This window comes from Rhodamnia argentea, chromosome 1 (genome assembly GCF_020921035.1).
Source record: "Rhodamnia argentea isolate NSW1041297 chromosome 1, ASM2092103v1, whole genome shotgun sequence".
Classification (NCBI taxonomy): Eukaryota; Viridiplantae; Streptophyta; class Magnoliopsida; order Myrtales; family Myrtaceae; genus Rhodamnia; species Rhodamnia argentea.
This window is the reverse complement of record NC_063150.1, coordinates 26,689,983-26,704,396: the sequence shown is the minus strand read 5'-3', so window position 1 is coordinate 26,704,396 and position 14,414 is coordinate 26,689,983. Positions and strand designations below refer to the sequence as shown.

Here is a 14,414-nt window from a genome sequence, read left to right as displayed (position 1 = left end):
CAATGGTTCCCTCGTTTTGAATCGCTTAACCAATCATTGTAAACTATTCCATCTGACAACCAATTTATTCCTTGTTTTAACCTCTGCAATACAGATATGAACAGAAATGGTTCATGAGTGCCTTTAGATCACACTTTTGAGAGTCGAGGTCTGATTATCTGATGGAGTTACCCATCTTATTTGCTGGTTTGCACCCCTCTTTTGCTTTTAAGTTTGGTACTAGGATTGCTCCTTTGCTTAATCTTCCTGGCTTGGTTCGGTTTAGCTATATCTTTTTCGGATGGTTTCTAGTTGCTGGTTAAGTTTTTGTGCTATCATTTTAAGTGTAAAATCCTGTTGCAGGAAGTCCAGTCTCTTGGATTACTACAGGTGAATGAAGGGGCTACTATTACAGAGAGATGGTCAACTAGGCATACCCAAATGCTTGAAAACCATGCAATTCGGTATATAATCACAGTCAAATCGTTTCTATAATTTTCAAACATCAGTTTGGATCTTATAATGTCCATTTGCATGTAGAGCACTAAACTCTAGGATTAACTTCCTCAGAAAATTGAAAGTACCTTTTGAGAAGCTAAATGGTTCTGCTCTCCTGTTGCAGCAGGAACATATGCTTCAGGACCTGTCAATTGCAAATCATATTTCTTCACTGTTACAATTTCTTCTCTGCATTTGCATGAGGATCACTGTAGAGTTGCTCCCGGACATTTGCATGCGGATAATGCTATGAGTATGAATATATTTTTTGAAATTTGCATCGTTTGCGCTGGCAGCCTCTGCTAAATTTCAGCTTGTGGTAAGCAATTATTATCATCCTGGCTTCGACATGTAAGGATGATCTGATCAGCCTTTGGATGAGAGTTAACGTTGTAAGCTTTTACTTCTGTTTGATATGCAGGAATCAACATTACCGGAAACCTGAAAAACTGAAATTCCTGCAGCGTTTCAACGCATAAATTACCAATTATGACCATTCAAAGACATCATGCAAAAGATCAGCTAAGTCCCTGACACTGTAGGATAAGCAAGAGTTTTTACACTATGGTAAAAGCAAATCATTGGGAAAGAGATATTGTCATCTCACTCATATCTGCCTTTACATTGTCACTTTGCCGTCAATTCTATGCATTTACGGAGTTAGCCACATCTTACTTGCAGAAAAAGACCCTGTAAATTTCTTTGTTTATTATTGAGAGAAAAAGATCCCGTAAAAATCTATGCATTTACGGAGTTAGCCACCTTACTCACATAGGACTTTTTTTTTTATTTTTGGGTCAGCGATTCTCCATTCTAAGGATAACAAAAAGGTGAGTGAAAGAGCTTGTGTCACTGATTAAAACCTACACATTCATATATATCCTTCATTATTTAAGGTGTAACAAAGTTTTATGAGGCAAGGGTATCATCATAACTTATATACCCTACCCCTCAAACGAATACAATAGAAATAATGGACTTTTGAAGACCCAGAAAAGAATTCACTAGCAGCTAGGTCCCAACTAGACTAGAAAGGGTCCTCTTATTCTCTGAACATGATCTTTTTATGGGTATGTGAGAGAAGTAGATGGCTCTGCTCTGCAATGACCTCCGATTGAAGAGACTAGCATATGGACTCTTTATTAAAAGGTTTTACAAACCTATTCCTTTTTTTAAGGTGAGAGTTGAATAGGGAGTCTTCGTCTACTCTAGGCTCACTCGAGCCCCGATCTTGTCTATTCGATCAAAGGGCTAAAAGGTTACATTGCGCGCTAGCCTTTAGTGAAAAAGTGCTGTAAGTCAATAAGATAGATGGATACCTGAATCAGACATATGAGATGAGCCCTAAACCCAGACAGCCACCAACTTAGTGCAGGTCATGTGACCTGGCCGTCAGAGAGAATGGTAGTTTGATCGAGCAGGAGACTTGATAGGACTGGACTCTTTAGGAAAATGGCTGCCACCGGCCTGGCGATCACTCAACAAAATTAGCAAGCAGCCCCAGCCTGGGAGAAAGCAAAGATTTTGAGCACTCAGGCAACATTGGTTGATAAGGGCTATCTTTTTCGGGCTTCTTAATTGAATTGAATACGCAATATACGACATATGACATTATAGATTGAGACTCTACCAGTTGACTCGATATATAGATTTCGGAGGTACTGAAGAACATAAATATGCATGTTAATTTTATAAGTTCTTCCCCTTACAATTGACATGCGAAGGATTTAATGAAAATTTAAGCTAAGAAGAGCAGCCGTTGAATGCGTACACAAGGGACATGGGTCTGCTGTCCATAAGAAGGGAGGAGCTAATCAGTTCCACCGAGAGAAATCAGTTATGGGCTTGTAATTTTAGATGGAGTCATGAGGGGATCACATACTTCATTAATTTCATTATGCAAAAAATTCAGTCAACTCTCTTTGTTGTTTGAGCTTTTGAGTCACTGTTTACTTCTATTTATGTCTACAGCATACATAATTGGGTTAAATATCTCCACTGGAAACAGCTCGACATAAACAACCCTGGCATGCCTGGTGCCATGGTGAGTTCTAGAGATGACAAGCCTCTTCCAAGCAGTGCATGTTTACGATGTGGATTGAGTTACAGTCTTAGTCTATTGATCTTTGTTTTTGTTCATCATGGATTTTATTATGCTTATTACAATACGAAAATTTGGCCTGGTATTTTGGATGCTGTTATGAGAGCCAAGGATTTATAACAAGGCATCAATGTTATGGTGACAGGACATTCCATGGGAGGGGCTATGGCATCCTTTTGTGGACTTGATCTTGTGGTAAGATAGTTAAAGAACTGTTATGGTCGGAAGTTGTGAATATTATTGGTTTTTTTTTTTTTTCGTTCGATTGTGTTCTTCCAACTATTGATTTTATAATCTCTTTAAGAATTATCTGGAATTCTCTGCCATATCTCCCTTGCAAAGTCTAGACTCTTCATGTGGATATCTTAAACATTTCCATGGCTCTGATAGTTGTATTTATAATTCGGCATAGACAGCATCATGTTTCTTTCTTTTTGGGTAAATCAAGCCGACTCTTGCGTGGGGACAGGGAAAGTGCTTGTGAAATGCTCCTTGAATTCCAAAACTTGCTGTCATAAGTAGCGAAGGAGAAACTAAATCTTACAATGGCCAGTTATTAGGTATCAACCAACTTGAAGCTCCATAGCTTACATTGAAGACTCAATTCGCATGCCTAGGTACATCAACAATTGGTCTGGAAAGTTATGGTTGCGATCTTGACAGAGGAAGGCTTGACCATCAACCCTTGTGGCCAGAAAGGGCTGTTCCTTGACAACAGACCTGGTTGTGGATGCAGGACCTTTCAAGAACGACATGCACTTTTTATTAAACATTGCTGAGCATGACTTCTAAATTTTTCAAGAAATGGGCAAATCTCCTAGGCACTGCCTGACATATCATCATTTGAAGCTCTTCAAGTTGAAACGGTCAAAGGCCTCACACATGTTAGCCCCTCTCTGTGTAGTATATGACCCGATCAACTTACATCAAGGATGGCAGGGACTTCAATCAACAATTCTTCCAGAAATCCAGACAGTTTGCGATGAGCAAAATCCACATTTCCATAATAATGAGAAGACAAAATTGTTTCAAGCACCGACAAAGATCAAAGAGCTCCAGATGTTGTAGATTCTCTGAACAGTCAAGGCCTTGAATTTCTGTTATTGCGGAGTTCTCCATTCTCAGTTCTGACAGTCTCTTCAAATTTGAGAGATCCACGCTGTTCTCATCCACCAGCTAGATTCAAAACATAAAAAAGATAAATTCGAGGGAAGCTTTGGGTCGCACAGCAAATTAGCACACCGGAGTTCGTCTTTTGAGTTAAGAAAGCTAACCAGTATCTGTTGATAAGGTGGTTACGACAGCAGACGACAAAGGTCAAAGACTCCAGTTTAATTAAATCTCACAATGCACCATGGCATTGGATCTTCCACGGGGTAAGTATCTGGTCAAATGGCCAGATACAAATCATTTAAACTTGTCAGATTTGAGAAATCTGCAAATGTCGCCACGGATGTGCGATGTGTAAACTGACGAGACTTTCTGGAAGCCTTGGTACTTGGCATGTTTCAATCTTTGTCAATTTCAAGATCCTCAAATACAAATCTTTTGGAATTTCCAGTTGCAAGCTTCCACCATGTGCTGCATCTATTTCTTCAAGCTTTTACAGCAACCATAAGGCACTGGGTATCTTCAATTGGAACAAAATTATTCCTCCTCGCTACTTTCAAACTTTTCGTGTTTCCCGTTGAGTCAGGCAAGCTCTTTAATGCATATGTAAGAGATATTGAACTCAAGTAGCGATTGCAGATCGAGTCCAGAAGCCTCTCTATACATCTACATTCTTTCAAAGGCAAGTATTCGAGGCTTGTAAAAGCTCCCCTGACACTGCAATTCGAGTCCAGAAGCCTCCCTATACATCTACATTCTTTCAAAGACAAGTATTCAAGACTTGTAAAAGCTCCCTTTGTCAGGGGAAGTCGCATATTTATGGTGCTTCTGAAAGATAGCGTCCATAGCGATGTCAAGTGACAAATGGAAGAGATTATCTTCAATGATGAACAATGCGAAGCACTAAGAATTTCGAGATCCTTCAATGCTTGATATACAGCATTGAAGAATTCAGTGTTGTCCGAATGCCATAGATATTTCCCACGAGCCTGGGAACTCTATTACTAGATAGCCTATCTTTAATTGTCTTGATCCCTTCATCAACATTACTTATTTCAGTCAATTCCCTTTTATGGACATAGGAGATGAGATGATCCTGCAAGTACTGAATGCCCTTGAGCTCTGAAGTATCAGGATTGCCAGAAACAAAACAATAATGCTCAAAACCATGTGAAAATTGATTGTAGATAATTTTGGCGAGATTCAAATTCACTACACCACCCATTCCATGAATTCCAACAATTTATGTTTCCGTGTTGTGAGTGCCTATCAAACTCACGAGTAAGACTACCTTGAAAACCATTTTCACATCGAAGGTTCCATGAACTGGTTTTGGCAGGCGCAACTAAGACTACCGTGAACACCTCTTTAAGCGCACGCAATATTTCTTTCTGTCCAGACAAGCACTTTAATTGTTTCCTCGTAAAGGAATATTTGTAAGCAAGTTCTATTGTATGTCAATGAAGAGAACACACATGCAGATGCAGTGCAACATTCATTCTTATGGCCCCACAAAAAAGATTAATAAACAATCAGGTTTGGTTAAATAGCACCATGAATCCCTCTGCCCTGCTCTAATGATTTCTCTGGAAAAAGGGCCAAACATTCAACTGAAAGTTCACTTTGAGTTCAACAGATTTAACAATTTCATCAATAGGCACGCCTTCCCTCACTAATCTTCAAGTTTCTGTCTCTTAACAGATGAATGCACAGTTTACCACCCCAAGATTGTGAAAGGGAAGTTAGTCAACACAAAATGTCATCTTCATTTTCCTTTATTCGGTCTTCATTTGTGCAGCTGCCCAATTAGCCACAGCTCTCTGCACAGAAATATTTCTGTAAGTTTCTCAAACTCTAATTCCTCTCAGCAACATTAGGAACCAGAAAAAAGGTAGTTTTGTTTGAAATGTCTCCCTTAGCACTTCTTGTCAAGCTTAAAACCTAGGCAAAACCCTTTTTAGAAAATGTAGGCATTAATGGAGATCACACAAGAGTCCATCTACATGATTTCACCCCAGTGAGACTTATCATATGTCCCAGGTGGTAGGCACTGATATTACTGAAATTTAGCTTTAACTATAAGATGATTTATGATACCATGGAAAAGCATGCCTTTGAATGGTTCCCTCCTGTCACAGATGGAAGTTCTGCTGCACCAACTATTCATGCCGCTTCCCAGGTGAAATTCGACTTTCTCCATAACATTTGCAAATCCCACTGGGAAGCGCACCTTTCCTGGAAAATAAAAGGAATACGAGCACATCAATACAGAGTGTCTGTCTCCTTGCGACAACAAGTTGATTATGCTGTAAAGTTCCAGGATGAGAATCATGTTATATGACCTTCCAACACAAATTCCATCTAATTGATTACAGCATAACGAAGTTATTTCCAATGCAAAACGAGGTTATCTACTTCGAAATATGTGAAGCAGAAAATCGACAAGAATCTCTAATAATTTGTTACATATCAAATAAAAGCAATGCAATCCACATGCATACCTGGGAAACATAAAAGCAGAGAGAAACCATCCAAAGAAATTGTAGATAAAAAAGCCAAACCAAAACTAGGAAAAGAGAACAAATATTTGTACATAATTAAGAAACCTCTGGTTGTACGGAGGTATCATAATTTCAATACCATGATCAGATTTTCAGTCATCAGCACAGGAAAAGGTAATTAAAAAGTGCATGTGAATCTTCTATGTTCATTTCCGTGAAGGAATTTGGTTGTGGAATTGGCAAAACATTGGTGGTCAGATGAAATAAGTTACCTCAATTCGTTTAAAGTTTGAACACAAGGAAACAATTCGTGGTCATGGATCAAGAAGCTTTCAAGTGCGACTTTCACTTATTCCTCATCTTCTCCCTCAGATTCAGATTCGTCGTCTTCTCCATTCCATTCGTCGTCTTCTCCCTCAGATTCGTCGTCTTCTTCTCCCTCAGATTCGTCGTCTTCTCCATTCCATTCGTCTTCTTCCTCAGATTCAGATTTAAATTCAAATTGGACTGAGTTCTCTAAGCAAAGCGAAGAAATTGCCTCCACATCTAATTTTCCGCAACCAGTTATTGCAACCTTTCGCAGTCCCTTCAAGCTTGACAGAGCAGGTAAGTTCTTTAAAGATTCACAGCAAGACATATTCAATTCTTCCAAAGATTGTGGTAGTTCGCCTTGAATCTCAACCAGTTCACCACATTTGCCTACGTAAATATATTGCAGTCTCTTCAAACTTGACAGATCAGGCAACTGTGGTAAAGATCCACAGGAAATAACCACCAAATGTTCCAAAGATTGCGGTAGTTTGCCTTGAATCTCAACCAGCTCACCACAACCCTCTACTTCAAGACGTCTTAGTTTGCTGAGATTGCTTAGATCAGGTAGTATCGTCATCTGTTGAAGGCACCAAAGCTCCAAATTTCGTAGGTTCTCCAAACGATCATGACCCCGAATCTCTGAGATTGCGCAGCCAACAATCACAAGAGTCGATAGTTTCTTCAAGTTTGATACATCCATGGAACAAAATGACTCGCAAGGGGTCAAACGCAAGGATGACAAATTAGGGGGAAGGCTCGGGAGGCAACGCAGATTGGAGCATTGGAGGTCAAGTTTTTGGAGTCGATCAAGGAGAATAATATCTTCAGGCAAGGTGGTCACGTAAGCAGAGTCCAGCTCCAGAGTCTCGAGTTTGCTTAAATTCCCAATCCACCGTGGCATCGGATCTCCTTCCACAGGCCCATCAGATCCCCCAAAAACCAGTCGCAATGTCTTTAAATTAGTCAAATTTCCAAGATCTGGAAACGTCTTCATCTCCAATCTTTCCAATTCTAGCTCGACAAGACTTTCAGGGAGCATCGGTACTGCTTGTATTTCAGACCCACGCAATCTCAATATCCTTAGGGATTGATTTCTGTAGATACAATTGCCAATTTTCACATGGAAACCACCACCCTCTACCCAGCGTTCCATGATAGCGATACGCCGTTGCCATAGTTCTGTGACTTCTATTTCTTCGAGCTTCTCAATCGTCCAAAAGGAATCGGGTATTTTGCTTGTGGGCTCGGAGGGCATCTTCACTACTTTCAAATTTTTCAAGTTTCCAATGGAATCAGGTAGTTCTCTAATGCTCGAACCGCGTAGATCCAACTCAATCAGCGATTCCAACTTCCCGATTGAATCCGGAAGACTCTCCAAGTGTGAGCAGTGTTCTAGAGATAGGTATTCAAGGCTTGCAAGATATTCGATAGTGGGGGGAAGCTCAATTCTCTCACATGAAGATGCAGTGAAAATCCTCAAATTCCCCATTCCTTGACAATTAGGGATTTTCTTGATGCTAGTGCCATCAATCCGAAGTTCTTTCAAAGCTTTTAGTCCACCAAGATCTTCTGGCAGCCTCCGAAGACTCTGACATCCCCTCACATCTAAAGAGACTAAGCATATCAACTGACAAATGGACCCGTCAATTTTGACTAATTCACCACAGTCCCGTAGGATCAAATGTTCTAAGTTTACATGAGCAGAGAAGTTGGGAGTTCTCTTCAAGAAACGGCAACCGGTCAAATTCAGAACTTTCAAATTCTTTATCACCTGTAAGAGAAAAATCTTCCAAAAATTACTTTGGAATCTAATTAGACGAAATGATAAATGTTGTCTAGTATATAAGATACCTTCAAGTGGCTCCACCCCTTCCAATTATGCGTAATTTCACTCCCGGATAGATCAAGAATAACCACATCTTTCATGGAGAAATTTGTAATGTTGAATGTAAGGGGAATATCGCACCAGGAAAGCCATCGTAATCGGGGAAGGAGATATGAATTCTCGTTAGTTGAAGAAACACTCAATGGCGATTCACGCCAAATAAGCCTCTCTTCTGCATCAAATTTTTCCTTCGAACCGTCAACTGCAAGGAACCTTAGATTTGATAGTCTCCTAAAGTGCTCATAGGTAAAACAGTACGGCCCCTCATGGTCAAACTTGAGACGAAGAGCTTCCACTTTGTTTCCCTGCACATTCATTAAAGTTCACTATTTTAGGAGGTTGAGTTGAGCACCATCGTTCCTTTAATCTTAAAATCGTAAAATTATTGATTGAGTATGTCACAACGGTGGTACAGAACACAAAAAGTAACTGGGTTTTTTGGACAGATTATATCCATAATGAACTGGAAATATTGTTGTTGGGGGCTTTACCTCATGTCTCGTCAGCAAGTCCAATGCTTCCTCAGGATTCCACACCCTACTTTGCTTCTCTATTTCCATCTCACTTTTTTTGCGAACTATTTCTCTTCCAAGATCTCTGAGTTGATCATGCATCCACACTTCTTTATTCTCCGTAATCTTTATCAAAGACATGTTCTGCAGGACTTCCATGGCTACTTCGGGAAAAAATTTAATTTTTTCCCAAAAATGAACCACAATGTCTTTGTTGTATCCAATGAAAAGACAAGCTATATCAAGGAATATACGTTGTTCCTGGCCGTCTAAATTATCAAAACTTATTTTCAGCTTTCTTTGAACATCGGCATGAGGAACATTTGCCAGCTTGTCCAATGTCTCATCCCACATTTCCTTTTTAGTGAGAGATAAAAGCGAGCCTATGACCTCCAGAGCTAGTGGAAGACCTCCAGCAATGCCTATCACCCGGTTGGATTGGTGGATATACTCGTTTAAAGGAGAATCACTTCTGAAGGCATGTTTACTAAAAAGCTGAAGAGATTGAATGGAATCCATGCAATTAACTTCATAACAATCATCCACTTCGGGAACCTTGAGAACCTCTTTGTTTCTAGTAGTAATAATCACTTTGCTCCCTTCACCAAACCAATTACGTTTACCTAAGAGTGCATCCATATGTTTCTTGTCATCCACATCATCGAGAAGGAGGAGGACTTTTTTAGTAGACAACCTGTCTTTAATTGTCTGAGTCCCTTCATCTATGTTTTTTATATCTATCCACTCCAATTTGAGGATGTCAGAGATGAGTTGATGTTGCAACCATTGCATGCCCTTGCTTTTTGACATTTCACGGATGTTGGATAGAAAGCAACAATCCTTGAAAATGTTTGAAAGCTGATTGTAGATGGTTTTGGCAATAGTCGACTTTCCAACGCCACCTATCCCATGAATTCCTATAATCCGTGTTTCACTTGTCTGACCACCTATCATTTTCATGATTTTGGCATCAGTCAACTTTTCGCCACCTATCCCATGGATTCCTATAATCCGTGTTTTACTCGTCTGACCTACTATCATTTTCATGATTTCATCGACATGGTGGTCGACGCTGACCAAGGAGTCTGATACCTGCAGGTAAGCCTTTTTCAAGTTATTGAAAACCTCCTGGGTAACTGTGTCGGCGAACTTTCCTTCTTGCCTAGTGTTGGAGATCAAAAGGCAATGAGTTAGAAAAATGTGCAGAACCAAATTATGTTCTGACAAGACAAGACCAAATTGAAACTAGAGATATTCATATTGCGTTCTTCAAGTATTTATTCCATTGTAGATGAATTAGCGTAGGTACAGTTGGTTAATGAAGGACCTGAACAGAAAAAATGTTGTTTGGATTGAAATAGGACAAAATTGGGAGTGCGTCATTATTTAACGGGATTCTGCGGGATAACTTCAATAGCATAAAATTCAATTTTAACAAGACACACAAATCTGAATAAGAAACCGATTGATATGCATCCATTTTTAATCATACAAGGCACTGGAGATGGAACGCTAAGAGCAGTCACCTGTTCTCCCCCTTGCTATGCAGGTCCCATCCGTTTAATGCCCCAACTGCAGTGAGATCTTTCTTCCATTGACATATATCTTTTTCGTCGTATCGCTTCTTGTTTTTATGTAAACGAAATGCCTCTCCATAGCCCCCAGTTTGGTGTCGAACCTCTGAAGGTGCCACATCATAAAAAATGGGCATGATCTTTTGTTTTCCAGCTTTCCAGCACTTGACCATCTGCGCTACCTCCTTGAGACACCATACGCTAGAGGCATAACCCCTCGAAAAGATAGGTATTGAGATCTTTGATTGATTAATTGCTTGGAGAAGTTCTGGGGCAAACTCTTCCCCAACGCGGAGCTCTTCGTTGTCCCTAAATGTGCGGATTATTGCATTATCAAGACTAGTGTAAAGGAAGTCGGTAAAACCTGATCGAGTATCTGGTCCTCTGAAACTCAAGAATACTTCATAGTCATATCCCGATGAAGTAGCCATTCCTTGACCTTCGGTTGAAGTGTGAGTAGAAGAAGCGCCTCTTGCTGTTTCATCATTTGCAGCTGCATCGTCAGTTGTCTCCCCTCCATCGATCTCTCTTGATCTTCCCTTGAAGAAAAAATTGAACAGGATAGCAGCAAACTCAGTACAGCACATTGCGAAATCCAAGTATAGTTTAGATGCCAAAACTAACAAATGGAGATCTCTCTGTAGGTCATTAAACTTGGAAACGAGGATTGGCTTAATATGCTGAGAGTCGTGGGCAGTTCGCTCGAATTGGTCAATAAGAATGATTCATTACAGCCTGTCAAAGTTGACAAACGCAGGTTTTTTTAACACCAAAGTGGCCACTCCCAACTCAATCCTTTCTCTTTTATCTCCACTGCCCTAATGCAAATAGGAAAAAAAAAATTATAATCGCGGGGTGGGGTGTGATATGACGTTTTTGGTCCCCTGCACACGCACACACCCAACCCAAATGGCCAAAACCACGTCGTTTTCTGAAATCTGTTAATCATCAATTAGTCCAATGCCCTCATCGCAGGAAGCTAATTCTTTTTAATGGTAAATCGGTTGAGCACGTAATTTATGGCATAAATTTTCATCGATGAGACGTGATAAAAATGTAGTTTATTGTATAGAATAAGGTTCCATCAGCCGTTTCCTCGATGCTTCCTTTTCCATTTTTGAGAACCCCTTTCAAGATTATCAGGTATTAGCATGGTGGGTCATAGACAACCTGGTCCTCTGATGGCAATTCACTTATGGCACTGGTAAAAGTTTCAGAGGAAAATAGTACTTCATTGCTTCATTGGAATGTCAGTAAATTCTCGATAGCGTTGGTAATTTACCTACCACGTTAATAAAATTTCGTAAGAGTTGGTAATTTATTACTTTATTAGAATGATGGTAAATTTCAAGATGAGTGGCTAATTTACTATTTCATTGGAATGTTGCTAAATTTTGAACAAAATTAGTGATATTGTTCCTTCGGTGACCAATCATTTCTACTTTTGGGAAGTATCATGTTATACAATAATAGTGGTTTTAGCTCCTGATAAAAATGGTAATTTATTTAGTAATTCATGACTTCATCGGACTGTTGATAAGTTCTTATTATTGCCATTAATTTACTTACGGCAATGATAAGATTTCACGGTGATTTGCTACTCCATTAGACTGTGGACAAAATTCTAATAGTGTTGGTAATTCATTAGGGGTTTACACGACAAGCAAGTTACTGGTGATATTTTATTTATCGATAAAATTGAATAATTACCAGCAACTTTGAAATTACATCAGCAGGGGAATTTTCCAGTTTTTAAGTTTAGAATTTTACCCTGCTCAAAGCATAGGTGTCACAGCTTCAAATTATATACAGGAAACAATTTACAATGAACTCGAATAAAGCACCACGTAGTAAAATTGGAAAAAAAAAACAATAATGCAATTAAGTCCTACAACAAGACAAAACTAGTAAATTAGCGAAGTGCAAAACCATCAAAGAGAATAACTACAACAAGACAAAACTAGGAGATAGAACAAAAGACATGATGCTCCTGTTCAGTGAGCAGTCATATGACTCTACTAAATTAAGGATAAGAGTGTTGGAAGTTCTAAAACTTATCACGAAAGTACAACTGAGTCCTAAAACTTTTAAAAATGCAATTGAGTCCTAAAACTTGTTAAAAGATGCAATCGAGTCCTAAAACTTTCAAAAAGTGCAATCAAATCCTAAAACTTGTCAAATTGATGCAGTCAAATCCTTTCATTGATTGCAATTTTTGAAAGTTTTAAGACTCGGCTGCACTTTTGTGAAAAGTTTAAGACTTGATTGCACTTTTTAAAAGTTTTAATACTCAGTTGCACTTTTGTGACAAGTTTTAGGACTTGATTGCTTATTTTTTAAAGTTTTAAAACACGATTACACTTTCATGACAAGTTTTAGGAGCTCTAGAGCACTTGTCCCTAAAATTAATGGTGCAAAACAATGAGTAAGACTAATAGGCTGCGTTTAGTAGTCACGATAAAAATCAGGATAGGATTAATTATATCCTATCCCATGTTTGACTCCCGCCCAGGATAGGATAAAGTGGGATATAAATGGGATATAGCATGGATAAAATTATCCCATGGGGAATGTGAGATAAAGATGGATAGGATTTCTTATGTTTATGATATAATTTTTTTCTCAAATAACAAACTTCTCATGTAATAAACTAAAATAACAATTAAATATGAATCATATTTGAATTCTAATGATAAAAGGAAAATCAAACAAGAAAAATAAAATTTTTATTTATTCCTGAATTAAAAGATTGTGTTGAACCAAACTATGTTCCAACATGACCAGAAACTGCAAACTCATGCGAAATGAATTTCCTAAATAATTGCATTCAATTATTGATAAAAGCCTTTGTACCTAGTTGAAGACTTCTTAGCTTTTTCAGCGAGACTTATGGGGTCTTAATTCAATAGGAAAAACCCAAGGCACAATCTGCAGGTCATTAAACTTGGCAGCCAGAATTGGCTAAACATGCAGAGCGTCGTGGTCCAGTTTGCTACAGTTGGTCATTAAGAACGATTCATTACAACATCACTCCTGCCTGTCAAAGTGGACATTGGCCCTTTTTTAACACCTACCTCATAAAATAAGGTTCATCAGGCGATCCCAAGATGCTTCCCTGATTTCTTTCGCTATCCTAATCGCGGTGGTTGAGACCTCCCCATCTAATTAACCAATACATTAGAACGATCCTCGATCAACATCTTTTGGCATTTCTTTCAAACGTTAGCTTTATCTTATTGCAATTGAACCACAGTTTCGAACAAAAAGCTCAAAAGCCTGCAAATTATTTGATCGTATTGCATTTGGTCAATGTAAGTCATTGAAGACGTACGCGCCTTTGCTTTCTCTTATTGGCATAAATTATTTGAACGATTGTCCAATGCCAATTCCTGGAAAAAATTTTAATTTTCAAATTAGACTATCGTTTTATTCTATCTTGACACGTTTTATGCTTTGCACACCATTTCTAGCGGAGATAATTTTAATTTGAGTTCCGCTTTCCACCAATGTGGATTTAAATTCAACGTTAATTGGTAATCAAATCCAAATTTCGTATATGGGTTAATATCACCAAAAATTTCAAACTGATACAATTGTGACAAATTTACCCCAAACTAATTTTTGAGCAACTAAAAGCTCCAAACTAGTAGATGCGTAACACATTCACCCTCCATTAGCTTATGTCAAATTTTAAGACTGAATTGACATAATTGCAATAAGTTTATGACTTTTTTGGTAATTTTCCCTATATATTTTCACCTATGCTTTTGTTGAAGGACAAGTAATGATAAGTAATTTGCTCCCTGTACCTCATCACAAGTGCATTCATACGATTCTTTTCATCCACATTCTCGAGAAAAAGGAAAATTGTTTTTTTGAGACGGCCTATCTCTAATTGTTAATCCCTTCATTAATAATCATTACATCTGCAAATTTCCTTTT

At 38.6% G+C, this 14,414-nt stretch overlaps 1 protein-coding gene across 1 annotated transcript in view; it reads right to left on the bottom strand.

Annotated features, from left to right (window-relative positions):
- Positions 1-14,414, bottom strand: part of LOC115753688 (disease resistance protein L6-like) — a 420,087-nt gene that overhangs the window by 273,391 nt on the left and 132,282 nt on the right. Inside the window, exon 4 of the mRNA XM_048273242.1 lies at positions 8,246-8,272. Coding sequence (XP_048129199.1) covers positions 8,246-8,272 — 27 coding nt within the window. The remainder of the gene's footprint in view (positions 1-8,245; positions 8,273-14,414) is intronic.